Source organism: Gambusia affinis, linkage group LG06 (assembly GCF_019740435.1).
Source record: "Gambusia affinis linkage group LG06, SWU_Gaff_1.0, whole genome shotgun sequence".
Lineage (NCBI taxonomy): Eukaryota > Metazoa > Chordata > Actinopteri > Cyprinodontiformes > Poeciliidae > Gambusia > Gambusia affinis.
Window position 1 is genome coordinate 30,539,971 of NC_057873.1, and position 17,310 is coordinate 30,557,280.

General features: G+C 39.6%; 2 protein-coding genes across 4 annotated transcripts in view; one reads left to right on the forward strand and one right to left on the reverse strand.

Moving 5' to 3' along the window:
- On the reverse strand, nucleotides 1–7,834 carry ppm1da (protein phosphatase, Mg2+/Mn2+ dependent, 1Da). Of its 2 annotated transcripts, none has more exons than XM_044118566.1 (6): nucleotides 7,164–7,834; nucleotides 3,173–3,401; nucleotides 2,261–2,385; nucleotides 1,313–1,494; nucleotides 929–1,153; nucleotides 1–741 (listed from the first exon to the last, which is right to left on the reverse strand). In XM_044118566.1, exons 1-6 carry the CDS (start codon nucleotides 7,687–7,689, stop codon nucleotides 367–369), a joined length of 1,662 nt encoding a protein of 553 aa, XP_043974501.1. In that variant the 5' UTR covers nucleotides 7,690–7,834; the 3' UTR covers nucleotides 1–366. The 2 variants fall into 2 exon arrangements, with proteins under 2 accessions (XP_043974501.1, XP_043974502.1); XM_044118567.1 differs by having other exon boundaries at nucleotides 1–738; nucleotides 7,164–7,833.
- Nucleotides 5,845–17,310, forward strand: part of appbp2 (amyloid beta precursor protein (cytoplasmic tail) binding protein 2) — a 25,052-nt gene continuing 13,586 nt past the window's right edge. Inside the window, exons 1-4 of one of the 2 annotated variants that reach the window (XM_044118565.1) lie at nucleotides 5,845–6,059; nucleotides 16,090–16,178; nucleotides 16,604–16,755; nucleotides 16,939–17,062. In XM_044118565.1, the coding sequence (XP_043974500.1) occupies nucleotides 16,635–16,755; nucleotides 16,939–17,062 (245 nt within the window). In that variant the 5' untranslated portion in view covers nucleotides 5,845–6,059; nucleotides 16,090–16,178; nucleotides 16,604–16,634. Of the gene's footprint in view, nucleotides 6,060–12,432; nucleotides 12,853–16,089; nucleotides 16,179–16,603; nucleotides 16,756–16,938; nucleotides 17,063–17,310 lie in introns of those variants that run through there. The other variant, XM_044118564.1, reaches the window with a different exon arrangement.

The window sequence follows — 17,310 nt, forward strand, 5'->3', positions numbered from 1 at the left end:
TTCTCTTCAATTCATATTTTAATAAGTGACTTTTCCACTATATACCAAACACTGAAGGTAAAGAAAGTCATTTGGATTATTAAGAGCAAACATAAGTTCTCCACCACAGTAAGGCCAAGAATGTTTATGGTGAACTGGCTGCAGCCCAACATTCTGATACAAGCGTCCCTCTCCCTGTGCGTCGAAACTGCTTCACCAGCATTTTAGGAAACCAAGGCAAAAAAATCAGATGAGAAAATGTTTAAGTGGGATTTGATTAAACACTTAGCACAACCTTTAACCAAGGTTGCTCTGTGACAATGTCAGAGATGCAATCATCCCAAACAGGAAGCAGTAGGAGACAAAGATAACAGCTGGTGTGTGTTTTCAGCAGACACACACTGTGGTCTTGTTATGCTGCTGTAGAATGGGAGAGACAGACTCCTTCTGTTTCTCCTCAGTGTTGTGCTGGACCAGCGGTGGCCTGTCAGTTCTGCGTTTAGCCTTCTTTGCCAAAAGGCCTGACGAAGGGGATCCATTCAGAGTTCTTTTGGTGGATGTCTTCCTGGTTACTGTTCTGTCGGCTAGACTGGAGTGACCGGGCGAGTCCATGGTGCTGTTTGAACATAGAGGTGACAGACTAAAAGGGTCCGACAGAGTCATGTGGTAGAAACTGTTGCTTCCAGATAGTCCATCCCGTCGCTCCAGCGCAGGGAACAGCTCAGACATGGCAGCAGTAGAGTCTTCATCTGCAGGTTGCTGCTGGAACCATAAACATATATGGGTTATTTAACAGGAATACAAATCAAAGTTTTTCAAAATGCAGTATCTCAAAAGGAAGTGTTAAATAAAAGGGAATGTTTAAAACCAATGAAAAGTGGCTGGTTTCATTGGAAGGACTTTTCTAAATTATAAGCAGCTGAAAGAATTAGCTTTGAGTCATCATTACCTGTAGTAGTGGAGTGTCTGCACGGGATATAGATGTAGGAGGACACTGGGACACTTTGGCCAGGTCCAGTAGCACCTCTTCATTGTGGAATGTTTCTTTGGACCCCCCAGGTTCTAGCAGGGCAATCACAATGGCGCTGGTGTTGTCAGCACGTAACATTCGCTGGCGCCACCGCAGCAACGAATGGCTTACAAGCTGCCTGGCACTTGATACGCCACATGGTTCCTGGAATGAAGAATGCTTGTTATTGTTCTGATGATAATGAGATAGACCTTATTGATTAGCCATTACACATGAAATAGTCTTTTGGCCAGGCTTCCTTATCTGACTGTTAATCTAAAAAGTACAAAGTACCAGAGAATCACATCCACCCAAACAACTTACCATTTCCTCATCGTTTTTCTGACACATGGAGATGGCCTCTTGAGGTGGCACCATATTCCACAGACCATCACTCCCCAGGATGATGTAGCGGTGTTTTCGAGGGTCAAGAATCACAACACTGGTGTCTGGCTCAGGAGAAACCACAAACTCTCCGCTGTAGAAGTCATAACTCCACAAATCACCTGTGACGTGGAAGCAAAAAAATAAATATCAATGAAGTTGTATCAATGATGAAAAAAGACCAGCATGTTTTAAGAAGGTATTGAAGGTAAAAAAACAAAACAACAAAAAAAAACAACACACACACACAAATGCCATCAGTTGTAATCACCAGCTCCAAACACATGGTAGATGTTATGTCTTGAAAGTAATCCACACCACACTGACAATTCCTCCTACCACAGAACCTTTTATGTAATGACATGCAACTCACTATCAAAGAAATGAATGTTGCAGAATTTTTCCTGGAAATTTTAAAAAGATGAACAGAATGGTTTCCAATATGTTTATTGATGTAACTAATGCCTCTGTAATGAAGATTTATAAGATGACCTCATTGTTTGTGTCCCTGGGTAAGACACTTCACCTGCCTTGTCTGCTGGTGTTGGTCAGAATGGATGACAGCGCAAAACTGCAGCCTGGCCTCTGTCAGACTGCCCCAGGGCAGCTGTAGCTACAGTCCAGTAGCTTTCCATCATCTGCGTGTGAATTTGCTCTTTGAGATTTCAATTTGATATATAAAGGGCATTATAAATAAAATTGATTATTATTATTATGGAATTAAACAACTAAGCTGGATTGTTGCAGTCCGAAGTGTTACTACAATGATTTATTTTTTAAACTAATATTTAAGCTTCTGAAATAAATTTCTGAGCTTTCTGAATGGCCAAATCATCTGTTCAGGCAGCACCAACTGTGGCGCAATTGACTGAAATGGTTGTTTCTCACCTAAAGCTCGAGCAACAGCCAAGAAAGGTATTTGGTCAATAATGGTGCTCCGACGAACTGGACCATTGTGACTGAGTCTGGGCCTCTTCCACACCACACGGTTCACTCCTGACTTCTTGATCACACTGAGGGAGATACGAGAAGAGAGGGGTTTACATGTGCATTAAGCAAAGTCCACATAAAATAAGTTTTAAGCAACAGTAAGGTGTTGCTCACCTCCTTTAATACTTTTCTTGTCACAGGAACAGGTCAAACCTACTTCTCTATGAAACTTACTACTGTCATCCACAGGGAACAGGTCCAGGATTAAAATTCTAATAAACTTCTAATGACAATGAAATCAAATAAATAATTAAGATTTCAACCAATCTGACTTTATGTAAACATGCTAGAATAAATCTTTTGTTTTTAAAGTAGCTTTAAAGACCTACAACACCCTTCAATACATCAATAGCCTCACAAGCTTGGTCAAACATGTAAAAACAACACAACTTTATTTTGTTCAGTTCAATTAGGTCAAAGATGTACAAAAAAAAATACACTGCAACAAACTTTCTTTCCAAAGAAAGAATGATGTCACTTAGAGCACAAAACATAGCATTAAACTGAATAGATCTGTCTTATTCTTATAGATTGGTAACATTGTCACTGATACCCGAGCTAGATTATTTTTCAATGAATAATACTGGGATCGATTCAATATTGATATCGGTTCATTTACGAAAAAGTCCATCCCCCAAGGCCTCAGTGGTTTCTCATCCAGAAAGATATTTAGACATTTTTCATTGTTGGTCTAGACATTCCTTTCCAATTAATCCAAATTTTCCAGATATTACAGCAAAGTCTACTTCTACTGTTTCTGATTATAGCCTGTCATCCATGTGTGCAGAGCCAGAGAAAATGTGGGTTTACCTCCCTCCAAGACCTTCGATACGTTCTCTCTCTTTGGGTAATTCAGGCTTGTGGTCCTGGGTCACTTCGACAGCTTTGATGAATGGGACTGAAGGATCTTCCTGGACACCCAGAACTATGGCTGAATCTCCGACATGAGCCACATACATGCGGTTTCCTCTGAGCACCACAACACTGGCTGTGGTGCCTGATGTACTAGGAAGCCCTGTGAGAGTTTTTGGCCATTCAGCTGTGAAGAAAATAAAAAGACAATACATGTTTACTGCTTGTGTAATGCAGTAAACATTACACAAGCAATGGGGGTTCAATGTTAACCACTTAGCTGACACCAAAAAACAATGTACAGTACAGAAAAGTGCATTAAAATATATATATGCATAAAAATTATATCATCATTGTTGTTCAGGTTTTTTTTCTTCTGTTTTTAAGCTTAGTTTTCTGATAGTAGCTCAGATTTTAAGGACAAGCCTCATATGTCCCGAAATGGGCATAATGCTGACCTCAACAGACACGTGCAGTGTAACTACCAGGATAGAAATTGTGACTTGCTTAAAAATACAGCTGACATGCCCCAACAAGTCCAGCCCGACACAAACACACCCACGGAGACAGTATCAGAACAACCCATAACGTGTCTAGTCAGCCAAGCTACCTATAGAAACTAAATTTCATGTTTGACTATAAAACACAACAGATGTCGTTTATGGTTTTGAATCAGCTCTGCTTGATTCTGTGAACATCATCAGTGGGTGCTTATGTGCTTTGTTTATAGTCCATGACTTGGAGGCAGCAGCTAACAGCTAACACAGCTAGCTGCGCACAGGGCTGAAGTTGGCATCCGATTTAGCACATGAGTTCATTGTATGCCATTTTGGATTTTGATATATGACTGCAATCATAAGTCAAAAATGTACACAATTATTATCTATCGATTTGGAAAACCTTCACTTCACTTGTGAAAACAATGCAGTTTTGATTGTTTATCTTTTGGCAAATAGATTTCTACATTGCAAATGGCTTGCGTAATTGCTTCCACTTTACCATAAATTCACATTTCAGATCTTTTATTCTTGGCTGGGAAATGTGCTAAAATGTCAGAGTCTCTGGTAGAAGCAGATCACAAAAAAGGAGAAAAAAATATCTACTTACACTGCCATTGCTGTATTCAGCCATAGTAAATCAAAGGTATCATTTCTTAATACCTCACAGCCTTTATGTAGACCACTAAGCTGAATCAAAACTGAAAACTGCAGGACTCAGAACAGCCAAGCCTACCGTAGTCTACACTGACTGAGGTAAAGTCACCTGACCTTAGCTCTCCCCAAAGCTAAGGTTTGGGGAGAGCTATGCATGAAGGATTACAGTGATAGAGAAGCAGAGGTACCCTTGCTGGTGAAAACTATCAGAATAAGACTTAACTACTCAAAACTTTCCTAACTAGGATAGATGTTTTATTAGGTCATACACTATCCTTTACCACTTCTGGATATGCTATATCCAGAATACATATATAGATTCTGTAGATTTTGCAGCTTCATGCAAGTACTTCATAGGGTATATTTTGTCTCATGTTCAGGAATTTATTTCTCACAAATCCCAAGAGCCGACAACAAACTTTGAGAATATCATGCTAAAGAACTGCCTATGCTGTTGCTAGAACAAATATTCCATTATTCTACTGCAGATCTTTGGATAAACACCAAGACTCATTTTCAAGAATTTCTTCTTGATTTTTATTGGCATTTGGCAGATAACTGAAGGAAGCTTTACCACCAACAACCAATACGGAGTCTGGACCATGAGACAAAAAGAATAAATTACCCTGTTATGCAACTTACATAGTTTTAAAAAATAAAACATAGCTTGACATAACGGACATTCATTGTCTCATCTTCTCCACAATCACATTTTCCCTGTTTCCTTCTTAAAAATAATGTGCTATTCAGTCCGGTGTGTCCATTTCTGAGTCATGGAATAATTGTCTCTTCTATTCCTTTCTAATCTTCTCATTTCTCAAATTTTCCCTTGACTTTTGTAAAACCACCATCCTTTCTTTTCTTCCTTTTTCAAGAATTTATTTCATCCACAAGTGCATAAAGGCCAGTGTCCTGTGTTTCAGAAACGCTTCTGTTCCAACTCATTTGATTCAGGTCACCTAATTAGCTCCTCATTGTGGCATTAAGTTTTATCTGACGACGGGCATGCCAGTGACCCATACATTGGTTTTCAATGTCATGGAGAACCTACTTTGGGCATCACTGGTCTACACAGCATAGAACTCAAGTATTCAACATTGCTCTTCGGGATCTGATGTCCTGCATGTTTTAGATGTTTAACAGCCCTGAGTGGGAAGGGTAAAACACCTAAAACACACCTGTTTAATAAGTGACTGATTAATAGCTTTCTGTAGCACTTGATGGGTGAGGAAGTATCATTTCTTTCAGCTGTGTTGGAGTAGAGAAACATGTACTCCGCAGGTGTCAAACTCCAGTCCTCAAGGGCCGCTGTCCTGCAATTTGTAGATGTACCACATGTATGAAACACTGGAATGAAATAGCTTAATTACCTCCTTGCGTAGATCAAATCTCCAGAGCCTTGCTAATGAGCCAATTATTCTATTCAGGTGTGGTGCAGCAGAGGCACATTTAAAAGTTGCAGGACAGCAGCCCTTGAGGAATGGAGTTTGACACCCCTGATCTACTCCAACACACTCATTATGCCATTTATTCTGTGCCTCTCTGGTTGTTTTTATGTCTTTTCAGACAAGTGATGAAAGTATTGAAGAGAACAGTCTCCCTCTGTCTGTTAAGCTTTTTCAGTCAGTAGGTCAGTTTAAGTCCAGACTGAAAACTCATCCCTGGCCTTCAAGACCAGTTAAAGAGAAAAGGTAAAGGATGGAAGATAATTGTTAAATTGCTTGGGTTTTATTCATGCTATTAACTTTTGGTATCTCTAATTTTATATTTGGCTTAGTTTTACTAAATTTAATTTTGTTTCTATTTTTTCTCTTATCTAACTGATGTTTGTTGTGAAGCATTTGTCAGCTGAGGCTGTTGTAAATGTATTATATAAATAAACTTCGACTAATATGGGAAAGACGGCATATTGGAAACCAGTGCTTTAAAATACAATTTTTGATTCATGAGACTAAAGGCAGTTGTCTGCCCCTAATCCAGTTTTACTTAAAATGCAAGAAGGAATCCTCAAAACTTTCATAATATTTTATTAGGTCATACACTATCCTTTAAAAACACAGGTCTCAAAAGGCCATCTTTGGGGACCAGGGTCCTGCAACTTGTAAATGGATCTGTATTTGTATTTTTGAAGCCTGAGTACAAATTTCATTGATTACAGTTTTATTAAACTATAAATTGGAATTATTCACCTTAACACAGAGGTGTCAAGTCACTCAAGTGCGGGTATCCTACATGTTTTTAACCGCTCCCTGATTCAACACACCTGGATCAAATGATGGCTCATTTGCAGGCTTCTGCAGAACAATGACATGCTAAGGAGGTAGTTACAAACACCAAAGAGAAAACTAAAACATGCAGGATACCGGCCTTTGGGAAACTGACTTTGGCATATTGGAGTCGAGAAAATGAGATCCAAATCTTTAAAAGACAACGGAATGACCCTTTACACAAGCAACTATTCAGAGGCAATTAATCCGTTACTGACTTCAGTTACATTAGCGGTCATATTAAATTTAAAAAGACACACAAAATATTCTTATTTATACTTAAATCCGACTCAACCAGCGTTTAAATAGAAACAACCCACGGTGGTCTTTGAACAATAAAACGCTTGTCAGACAGTGGAAAATTACTGTTGCCGTAGAACATTCGAGTAAGCTAGCAGTAGCTCGGTGTCGGCAAAACAACGTACGTTCCACAAAGTCGGGTTTTTGGCCATGCTTAAAAAGATGATTACGTAATTTAATTTCCGACTGGATGATATTAATTAGAATTTTGTGAGTTGTTAAACTTACGTAGCTTCTTCCACATAGCATGGTGGCAGGCTACAAATCCTTTGCGTATAGCTGAGCAGACCTCCCGGTCACTGTCAGACCAGAACCCGCGTTGTTTCTTTATGTATTCCCATAAACAGTCTCGTGCAAACTGCGCAGCCTCGCTACCCCCGTGGCCATCGAACACCGCGAAGAACGCCACGGAACGGCGGGAGCGACCGGAGGTACTGGGTTGATCTCGAGGTGGACACACGCTTCCCGGTGAAATGGTTTCCTCAAAAATGTATTTTTCTTCGGTTCGAACTCGTTCACTTGATGATTCTGTAAGCTGCTCAGTCTCCGCTTTTCCATCTTTAATGTCTGGATGCGAGTCCACAGCCGTAGTGCTGACGGTAAAAGCTCCCCCATTACCCGCCTCCTGCTCGCCCGGCGTCGGCTCATCTTCCCCCGGCTCGGGCTCCACTATGACCTCAGTCACGTCTTCCATGTATTTCCGGCCTCCTTGGTCAGTAAAGACACTAACTCGCATCAGCAAGGCGTTTTCCATGGTTCCAGCTCTATGAAGCTTTTCAAGTTTTCGGATTTGTTGGCATATAAAATTGAAGCTGGGTCAGATTTGAATGCGGGGAAACGTCCTTTGTTTATGTTCGGGCGTAGTAAGCATGCTCAAACCGTACGTCTTGACGTCAGAAACTGCCTTCTTCTGATTAAATGACGTGGCAACGCCACTGCAGCTGTTGCCCTCTACAGGTAAATCCATACCTATTCTCATTAACGCAAATAGGCCACAAAATGTAAAATCAGCACAGCTGAAATCTCTACAGCAGTGTAATTGGCAACCTGTCTGTCATAAAACAGTTCAAGGGTTTGCTGTGGTTACAGTTCTTTATTTTGCATAGTTGTCAGACACATTTATGTAACTGGTGTGTACGATTAATGTCCTTTACTGATAGCCTGGATTTGTACTTAAGATTACCTTGAGTTGAAGAAGGGACTCAACCACAGGAACTGCTGGTTGTTCTTTAATGCAGGTTGCTGGCAGAGGCCTGCACAAATTGTTACATTTAGCTATTTATATACAGGTTTTTTACTGTCTCTCTTTCTTTAGAATTTATTGACTAAGATTGTGTGTACCAACAAGAAATTTGACTTTGGTTTCTGTGCTTGCATTATACCCATCTTATAGAAAATGGAATAGAGGAGATAAATGGCTGAGTGTGCCCAGCCATTTATCAAAATAAAGAAAATGCTTATGATTGTGGAAATATGCCATTTATTTTGTCTCACAGTAAGATATTCATTGAATAGGGGAAGAAACTGTCTCTGTGGCAGTTGGGTTTTAAGTGTCACGCTGTAGCATTGACCTGAAGGTCTAACAGTTTTATATGTTAGACCTGCAGAAAAACGCAAGTCCTGAATGGAGAATCAGCCTTGATTCTCTCTGCAGACCTGGTTGTTCGTGCCACCCTGGGCCTGTCTTGTTTTGTGGCTGAGTCAAACTGCACTGTTTGTATACAAGACTGACTGAATAATAACTCAATGAAATTTTACTCACGTAAGAGTAGCAATACTTCGTAGTAAAATTATCCAAGTAACAGTAAAAAGTACAACGTAGTAAAAATTCTCTTAAGTACATTTTTTTTTAAAAAATCACTCAAGTAAATCTAATTGAGTAAAAGTAGCTAGTTACTACCCAACTCTTTGTATAAGGTAGTTCCTAGGAACAGGAAGTGATTCACAGTAGACAGTGTTGTTGATGATGGTGAGGGGAGGCAGTGTGGGAAGTGTTCTCTGAAAGTCCACTGTTATCTCCACAGTCTTGAGCAGTTTGACCACATCAGTAGAGCAGCTGATTGACATCTTGTCTGTATGCAAACTCATCATTGTCCCAGATTAGAACAATGACAGTGGTGTCATCTGCAAAGATCCTGAAGTTTTATAGACTGTAAGTTAACTGCATCATTTGCTGATCTCTTTGCCATGTAAGTAAATTGCAGGAGGTCCAGCAGGGGGCCTCCTGTCCCCCTGCAGTTTGCAGAGGGCACTGTTGACTGCTTCAACACCAGTCGGTCAAAAGACTTCATGACCACTGACATCAGGGTGACTGTTAACTTGATATCCTGAGGAAAACGTTTTGACATATCTTGCAAAGTCTGCTATGACACACCCATGACCAGAATAGAAACCAGTTCTAAAAGTTGTAGATGATAGCCTCTTCTCTGCATTGTGCTCCATTTCAACATGGAGATTTTCAGTGTTTTTGTTGTTGTTATTAATCTTACTATCTGACAGGCAGGAGAATATTAACTCTGAATATACTCAGTTTCTTTGTGTTTCCAAAGGTGTATCACAGGGGTACATCCATAGCCCCATTCTGTTTCTAAAGAATGTGCAGTCAGCATCCCATCTTGACAGAAAAATACAGAAATGTAGAAATTTTTGCAAATTTATTAAAAAAGAAACAGAAATATCACATCGTCATAAGTATTCAGACCCTTTACTGTGACACTCATATTTAACTCACATGCTGTCCCTTTCTTCTGCTCCTCCTTGAGATGGTTCTACTCCTTCATTGGAGTCCAGCTGGGTTTAACTAAACTGATTGGACTTGATTAGGAAAGGCACATACCTGTCTATATAAGACCTCACAGCTCATGTCAGCAAATGAGAATCATGAAGTGGAAGGAACTGTTCAATGAGCACAGAGCCATGATTGTGGCAAGTCACAGATCTGGTCAAGATTCCAAAAGAATTTCTGCAGCACTTAAGGTTCCAAAGAGCACAGTGGCCTCCATAATCTTTACATGGGAGAAGTTTGTGACGACCAGAACTCTTTCATCCAATTGAGCAATCGTGGGAGAAAAGCCTTGGTGAGAGAGGTAAAGAAGAAGCCAAAGGTCACTGTGGCTGAGTTCCATAGCTGGAGATGGGAGAAAGTTCCACAAAGTCAACTGTCACTGCAGTCCTCTACCAGTCAGTGCTTTATGGAGGAGTGGCTGGATGGAATCCTCTTCTCAGTGCCAGACATATGAAAGCCTGCATAGAGTTTACCAAAAGACGCATGAAAGACTCAAACTGAGAAATAAGATTCTCTAGTCTGATGAGATGAAGATTGAACTTTGGTGTTAATTCTAAGCGGTATGAGTGTTGACTGCTCATCACCTGCCCACTACAATCCCAGCAGTGAAATAGGGTGGTGGCAACATCATCCTATGGGTATATTTTTCAGCGGCAGGGACAGGATGACAATTGAAGCAAAGATGAGTACAGAGAGAGCCTAGATGAAAACCTCTCACAGAGTGCTCAGGACCTCAAATGACCTAAAGGTTCACCTTCCAACAAGACAATGACCCGAAGCACACAGCTAAAATAACAAAGAACAAATCTAAAAGCATTTTCTACTGGCCCAGCCAGAGCCCTTAAAAAGACCTTTGGACAAAGTAGAAAAGAAAATGTTTATCTCTGAGAAAAATATTAAGGTCTAACTGAATTTCTAAAAGACATTCAAGAATGAACTGTGGAAGACTGCTGGAAATGACTTCTACTTTCCTCTTGTGTTGTTGAGGACATTTACAAAATGATTTGTCCAGAGAAAAAAACTAGGAGATGCAATAAGCATTTTTTGTTGTTGTACCGAGAGTGAAGCAACCATGTCATTCTCCACATGTTAGATTGCTTATTCATGAAGCTACCCAAGAAAAAAGCCATGAACAAACATCAAATTGGTTCTCTGGTGCAATTTTTTTTCCAACATCCCAAGTGCAATATGGAGAGGGTCAGTGTATTTTTCAGCATCTTGGAGCTGGTGTGAGAATGCAAAAAAGTTAGCCAGGATGTTAACTTTTTAAAGAACCTGTGGTCAGTTTTCAAAAAGCAGATAGATGATAGTGGTGAACTCTAATATGAGACAAGAACAAATCAGGAAGCAGAACAGGATGGAGCTACAGTTCTGGAATTTCTTTACTTTTAGTAATAGCCTATCTGGTCACACTAAATGTTGTTGTTCCCGGATTACAACTCTACCTAAAATGATGGTGAGGATGAAGTTGATTCCTGGAATGGTTGGAGGTGCTTGTAGTAACAGTTACAAGCAATGTCTGCTTGTAACTGGATCCTGGACTTTCTCACTGACTGGTGGTGAAGATGGGAAAGCAGCCTCACAGTGGGCACAGGTATGCTGCAGGGCTGCTTCCAAAAAATGTTCATTCTAAACATGATTCAGGAAAACACTGTATGTAATTGGGATTACTAATTGGGTAAAAATAAATATCTTTTGAAGTTTTAGTTTCATTTTTATACTGATAATACAAACCCACTTGAACTATTTTAAAGACATATCTCAAAGCATTGTACTTGTGTGCATCGCAAACACAGATATAAACTTCACTGTCTGGATTTTAGACGTATTGGTGTTTAAAAACAGCCTTCATGTGGATCACACAGCATATAGTCCAAAAAAGGTTTATACATAGAACCTTATATCCAGACTGTAGTGGTCTACACTAGTTCTAACCTTTGGGTTATAGATCTTGCTTTAAAGCACAAATATATTTTATTATCAATCTGGTGTGTATGCCAACTGATTTAGCCTGAAACTGAGGAGCGGGTGTTTTTCAAAAACAAAATGTATATTACCATATTTTAAGTTCTAGGATACTTAAAAGAAGATTTTGGTCTATTTGCCTTTTGTTAAAGGTTCCAAAAACATATTATTTTGCGTTTAAAATTATTTTATCTTTATTTTTCCTATTTAAAAATATATGTTTAAGAAAAACCCAGCCCCTTCAATCTCTGAGTGGGTAAGCACCATTTACCAGCCGACGAGGGAGCCGCAGTACCATGTAGGCGGAGTTTACAATCTATTTTAAAGCGGAGTAATCCCAGTTCGGTCATATTATACCTCGAATGACTTTTGGTACCCAGAACAAAAAATATTTAGACTTATTGAATTAAACAATTTAATCTGCTGATTCAATTATTTGAACAGCACAGCACGTTTTACGGGCCGTGTTTAATCAGCTGTAGATTTGTTTTATCTTATATCTTTCTTATCAAAGGTCTATCTGAAATTGCGCTGCCTTGTTTTATTTGGTTTACAGTGACAGTCAAATTTACTCCCTTGGCCAGAAAAGCCCTGTATATTGTATGTGTTTTTTTTATAGCCATATAAGTGAAAAACAAACAAATAGGTGACACTTCTTCACTTCTTCCCTCCACGCTGAAAATTACTTCTCCTCGAGTCGTTTTCCGGCTGACCGTTAAGGAGTGAGCTCACCGTTTTCATCGACTGCACTATTACGTCATTGCGTCAGCGGCTGAAAATGCCTGCGTCTGGAAAGGGGCACGGAACTGCTGAAGGGTTGACTAATAAACATCGGAGATGAAGGGAATTTGCACAGCGAAATTGAAGCTACAGCAGTAACCTGTCGGTATCACGACTGATTCTAGCCTCCCTACATAGCGAACGTTATATGAGGACTCACGGAGAAAGGACTTTGGTTGCTGTAAGGTAGCGAATGTAGGAGAGAGAGTTGTGGAGGGCTGTAGCCGCTGGGCTTTTTGGAGAAACAACATGGCTGCTGCGGAGCTCGAATGGATCCCAGAAACATTGTACAACACCGCTATCTCGGCTGTGGTGGACAACTACAGTCGTTCAAGAAGGGACATTCGCTCGCTACCAGAAAATATCCAGTTCGATGTCTACTATAAGGTGAGATTTAGCTGACATGGCGCTCAGGTGTGTCTCACAGGCAGGACTGGGTTTCTATGAGCAGCTGCTGTTGCTAACCATAGCCCAGTACAAAAGACTAAGATTGACATACAGTGAAAAATGGCATAAAGGGGAACAAGCTTAGCCTTAATGAATAAACTAACTCCTAATATTCCATTATATCTTAAACAGTAGAGTTTATACATCTGTGTGTTGACTGTTATTTTAAGACCTTGTTCTCTCTCTACTTGGACTAATGTCAGTAATGAAATTAATTAAGATTATTACTGATTTATTTAACAATCACGTGTAAACAGTGTTGCTATGTTACGCTTTTATACGAGATAGGCTTCAGAAACCAAAGTCTCAGCAGCCTGTGGGAAACAGACCTACACTGGAGACTGATGTGCTGCATTAGTATGTACCTAATTAACAGTTGGCTGGAAAGTGTCATGTTAAAAATGTTCCTAAACTACAACGAAAGGGTTCTTTCTAACTGACCCAGAGTGACGGCAGGTTTTTTTGTATTTTATTTTTTTACATACCCTGTTTTTCAGGATTAGCAGCTGGTCCTCAACTTTAGATAAGAGGTCCTGCATGAAAATAGGAGTTTTCAATTGGAGAAAACGTTTCCATGGACCAGCCTCTTTCTTTTCTTTTGTCCCAAGAACTGGGCCTCACTAGACTGAGGGTAAGGTTCTTGTGTTAAACCTGGACTGGTTGTAGAACTGAGGCTTTATAGATTTGGGTCAACTATTTTTAGTTTATACTTTAGTCTTAATTCATTGTTTTCATTTGTCATAAAAATGCCAAATATTCAATGAAGTGTTGGTGTATTTTTTTTTTACTTTGAATGTCTCATTACAGGACAAGTGTTGACAGATTGCAACTGACTAGCCAGCAGAAAAGTGACATTATCAATCAGTACTTAACTGCAGTGATATTTCATAGCACCTCTAAATTTGCTGATGACAGCAAAATAAAGCTGTACTCATTAAATTGTGCTTGATCAAATCATGAACAAACTCAGATCACAGTCCTGTGACTTCAGGTCAGCAGCAAACTATTTGTTCATAACAGTTTGGATGGGCTATTTGGAGGTCAGTCGGATAAATATGCATATTATCAATGAACACAATAGCACTATAATGTGGAAACGTAAGGTCTGTTTATGGTTAAGAATGTGAACAGTATGCATTTTACAACTTCAGATTTCAACTCTAATAGAAGATGTTGCCAAACCAATAAAAAGCAGGATAGACACACTAGCATTTTCATGGAAACTAAAAGTAACGTACTGGATTATAAATATGCCAGTCTGCCAGATGCAAACAAGGTTGCAGCTGGAGCCAGAGCCTCTATCGTCTCCAGAGCTGAGTGAACATAGCAGCTATTGAGACCATGTGTTTCTCAAGAGGAGTCATGTTTTCTATAGTCCCACATTAAGGAGTAATAAAAACTGTTGCTGATGATCAAACTGAACAGTTGAGCCTGAGGTCAAGTTGCTGGAATTCCTGCAGAATTGATTTTAGAAGCTAACTATGATCTCTGTCAGACTTCTTCCACATGATTGCTGCATCAGTAGGTTCTACCGTGACCAACACATTCACTGGCCCCATATTGGAAAATTATTGCAAAAATGACTTTTCTTCAATTACAATAAATAGAATCCCAAATTATTTCCTGTTTTTTTTTTGTCTGCCTGTAATACATAAAGAGTCAGTGCAGTGGAAAGGAATGGCTAGTATGAGATTAAAGGTGGCAGTATGCTCATTGTAAACATAGCTGGAATCAAGAATGAAGCCCTGCCTGGAAAGATGGCAACAAATGCAAGATTAATTTAGCCATTTTGTGTCTTTTTAGTTTGACATGTTTTGTAGAACATCAAGCCATCACTGGATGTTTTGTTCCTGCTGTTAGTGATTCGAATCCTCTTTGGTGACAGACTAGTTAAATGACTTTCTGTATTTTGCTAACTTTAAGGATATGACGTGGTGTTATAGCTCTGATAAAAATGACTATAAGCAGGGGCTAATATAGACTTATTGGGGATTTTTAGGAGACAGAACTGGTTATATTTCTGAACATGTTTTCATAATATAATAGGGAACACTTGGTCATGTGTAGCAAACAGTGCATCTGCAGCTAAATAAATCCGTCTAACATGAACATGTGAAAAGCTCAGCTCTTTCTGCTTAACTTAAATAAAATAAATTAATACAGTGTAGGAGATGATCTGTTGATCTATTTTTTTTTTTTATTAACCGCTTAATATTTATAGAGCAAAAGGTGCTTAGTAGGAGATTTTTCTTTAACAGAATCTGAACCAGGTGAAGCTAAAACTGCCTTTTCAGGAGCAGTAATGGAATAGAATTAGAAAAGGCCTTAATAAATTCAGCTATAACATCAAGTTCTATTTACAAACAAAGGTTTTTCATATTAAATCTAAAATGTATATATTGTACAGTTTTGGCTTAATTACTCCGCTGAGTGTGTTGTTCAAAAATGGCCTTTGGTGAGTCTGTTTCCTCAGTTTACAATTAATCAGTTACTAAGATAGTATACAATTATTTCAATAACTGATTCTTCACAATTATTCCATTTGTTTTAGCCCTAATTAAATCACGTTATGAGATTTGAGCATTTTTAGTTAGTTCGAGCATTCCTAAATACTTAAAAGAAATGAAACTGACATGTGATGCCTTCGTTTTGTTAGAAATGGTTTGTTCTAGGAATATGAAGAAATATAAAGGAGCACAAAGACTCCATGTAAGTGTGAAACAGCAGTATAAATTGCCAAAGGGGGTGAATTACAAATGGACCACCATAACATTTATACAATAATTTAGAATTTTGAGAAGACTTTTTAATTTACAAAATCATATCTCTTAACTTTAAAGCAGAAGCCAAATGAACTGTGTGTGTGTGTGAGCTCACCCAGTGGCTGCTAGTGCACTGCGAAGGCTTCACTATTGAGCATTCAACTAGTTCCACCTCACTGCATTCTGATGACGGACTAGACATCAGCAAACTCTGTATTGTTTCTACTCATGAACGCAGACAGCATTGTCCAAAGAATCATTAAAACACACCCAAAATAATCCAGAGACCGTGCTCATGATATGCTGTAGCCTAGTGTCCGCCATCTTGTTTCCCCACATGTATTTTATCAAGTTTATCCCAAGTTTATGTGTTTGTGATCACAATGCACTATGGATCCCCATGTTTCTGTTTCAGCTGTACCAGCAGGGAAGACTCTGCCAGCTGGGAGGAGAGTTCTGTGAGCTGGAAGTGTTCGCTAAAGTTCTCCGAGCCTCAGACAAACGGTGAGAGCCTCACCATCAACCCTTCCCTTCCTCCACCCTGTCATCGTTCTGCTCTTCTCCTAGCTGCTTCTATTTCTGTAAACTCACTTCTCACATTTTAATGGTGTTTTATGAAGCCCTGCTAATGAGTGGTTAAGTCTACTGTGTCTCAGGCATAGATTTTGTCATTGTAGAGCAGACCCAGATCACAATATAGATTAATTACACACAGATGGGTGCTATAAAACCTTTACTTCTGTTAATTATAATCTTCAATTTAGCTGTACATTGTCAATAGACATATGGTGCTGCTTATATGAAGAATGTATTCCAGCAAGAATCAGTGTCCCACTACACGTTTTAAGCTTTGGACAACTTTTCAGGGATGGATGCCCTGATCGGTGCCTGTAGTGAGGTGCTAACCTTCCTTTTTGTCCCTGTGGCAGACACCTCCTGCACCACTGCTTCCAGGCCCTCATGGACCACGGAGTGAAGGTGGCTTCAGTTTTAGCAAACTCATTCAGTCGTCGTTGCTCATACATTGCAGAGTCTGATGCCCATGTCAAAGAGAAGGCCATCCAGTTCGGCTTTGTGCTGGGTAAAGTTTCCAAATGACACACTGGGAGGGGTTGGATGGAACATAGTGGTTAGATTCTGGGAGCCTGTGTACATCACATGTCCTATGTCACTACTGCTGAAGTGAAGAATGAATGAATGAAACAAGAATTTCTAGAATGATTGTGCGGAATAATTGGATGTAATGTTTCCTCTTTGTTTGCAGGTGGCTTTTTGTCAGATGCTGGCTGGTATGGCGATGCAGAGAAAGTGTTTCTTTCGTGCCTACAGCTGTGCACGCTCCACAGTGAAGTGCTCCACTGTTACAGAGCTGTGGAATGTTGCGTCAGGTGAGTCCTACAACAGCCTGTTCCTCTACAGTTGTTTTAAATGAGTTTCCCTTCTAGTTATCTGTAGTTTTTAATTACATTGTCAGACAAGAAAAATTTCGGACATTTGGATGTCTCTATTTCCTGATGTCATCTAGCATGTCTCTGTGGCAGCTCCCTTTGTCTGATGATCCTGAGTGCTTTCATCAATGGATGTGGATTACTTCATTTCATGAGGATGTTCCATCACTCATCCTGAATGCATTGCT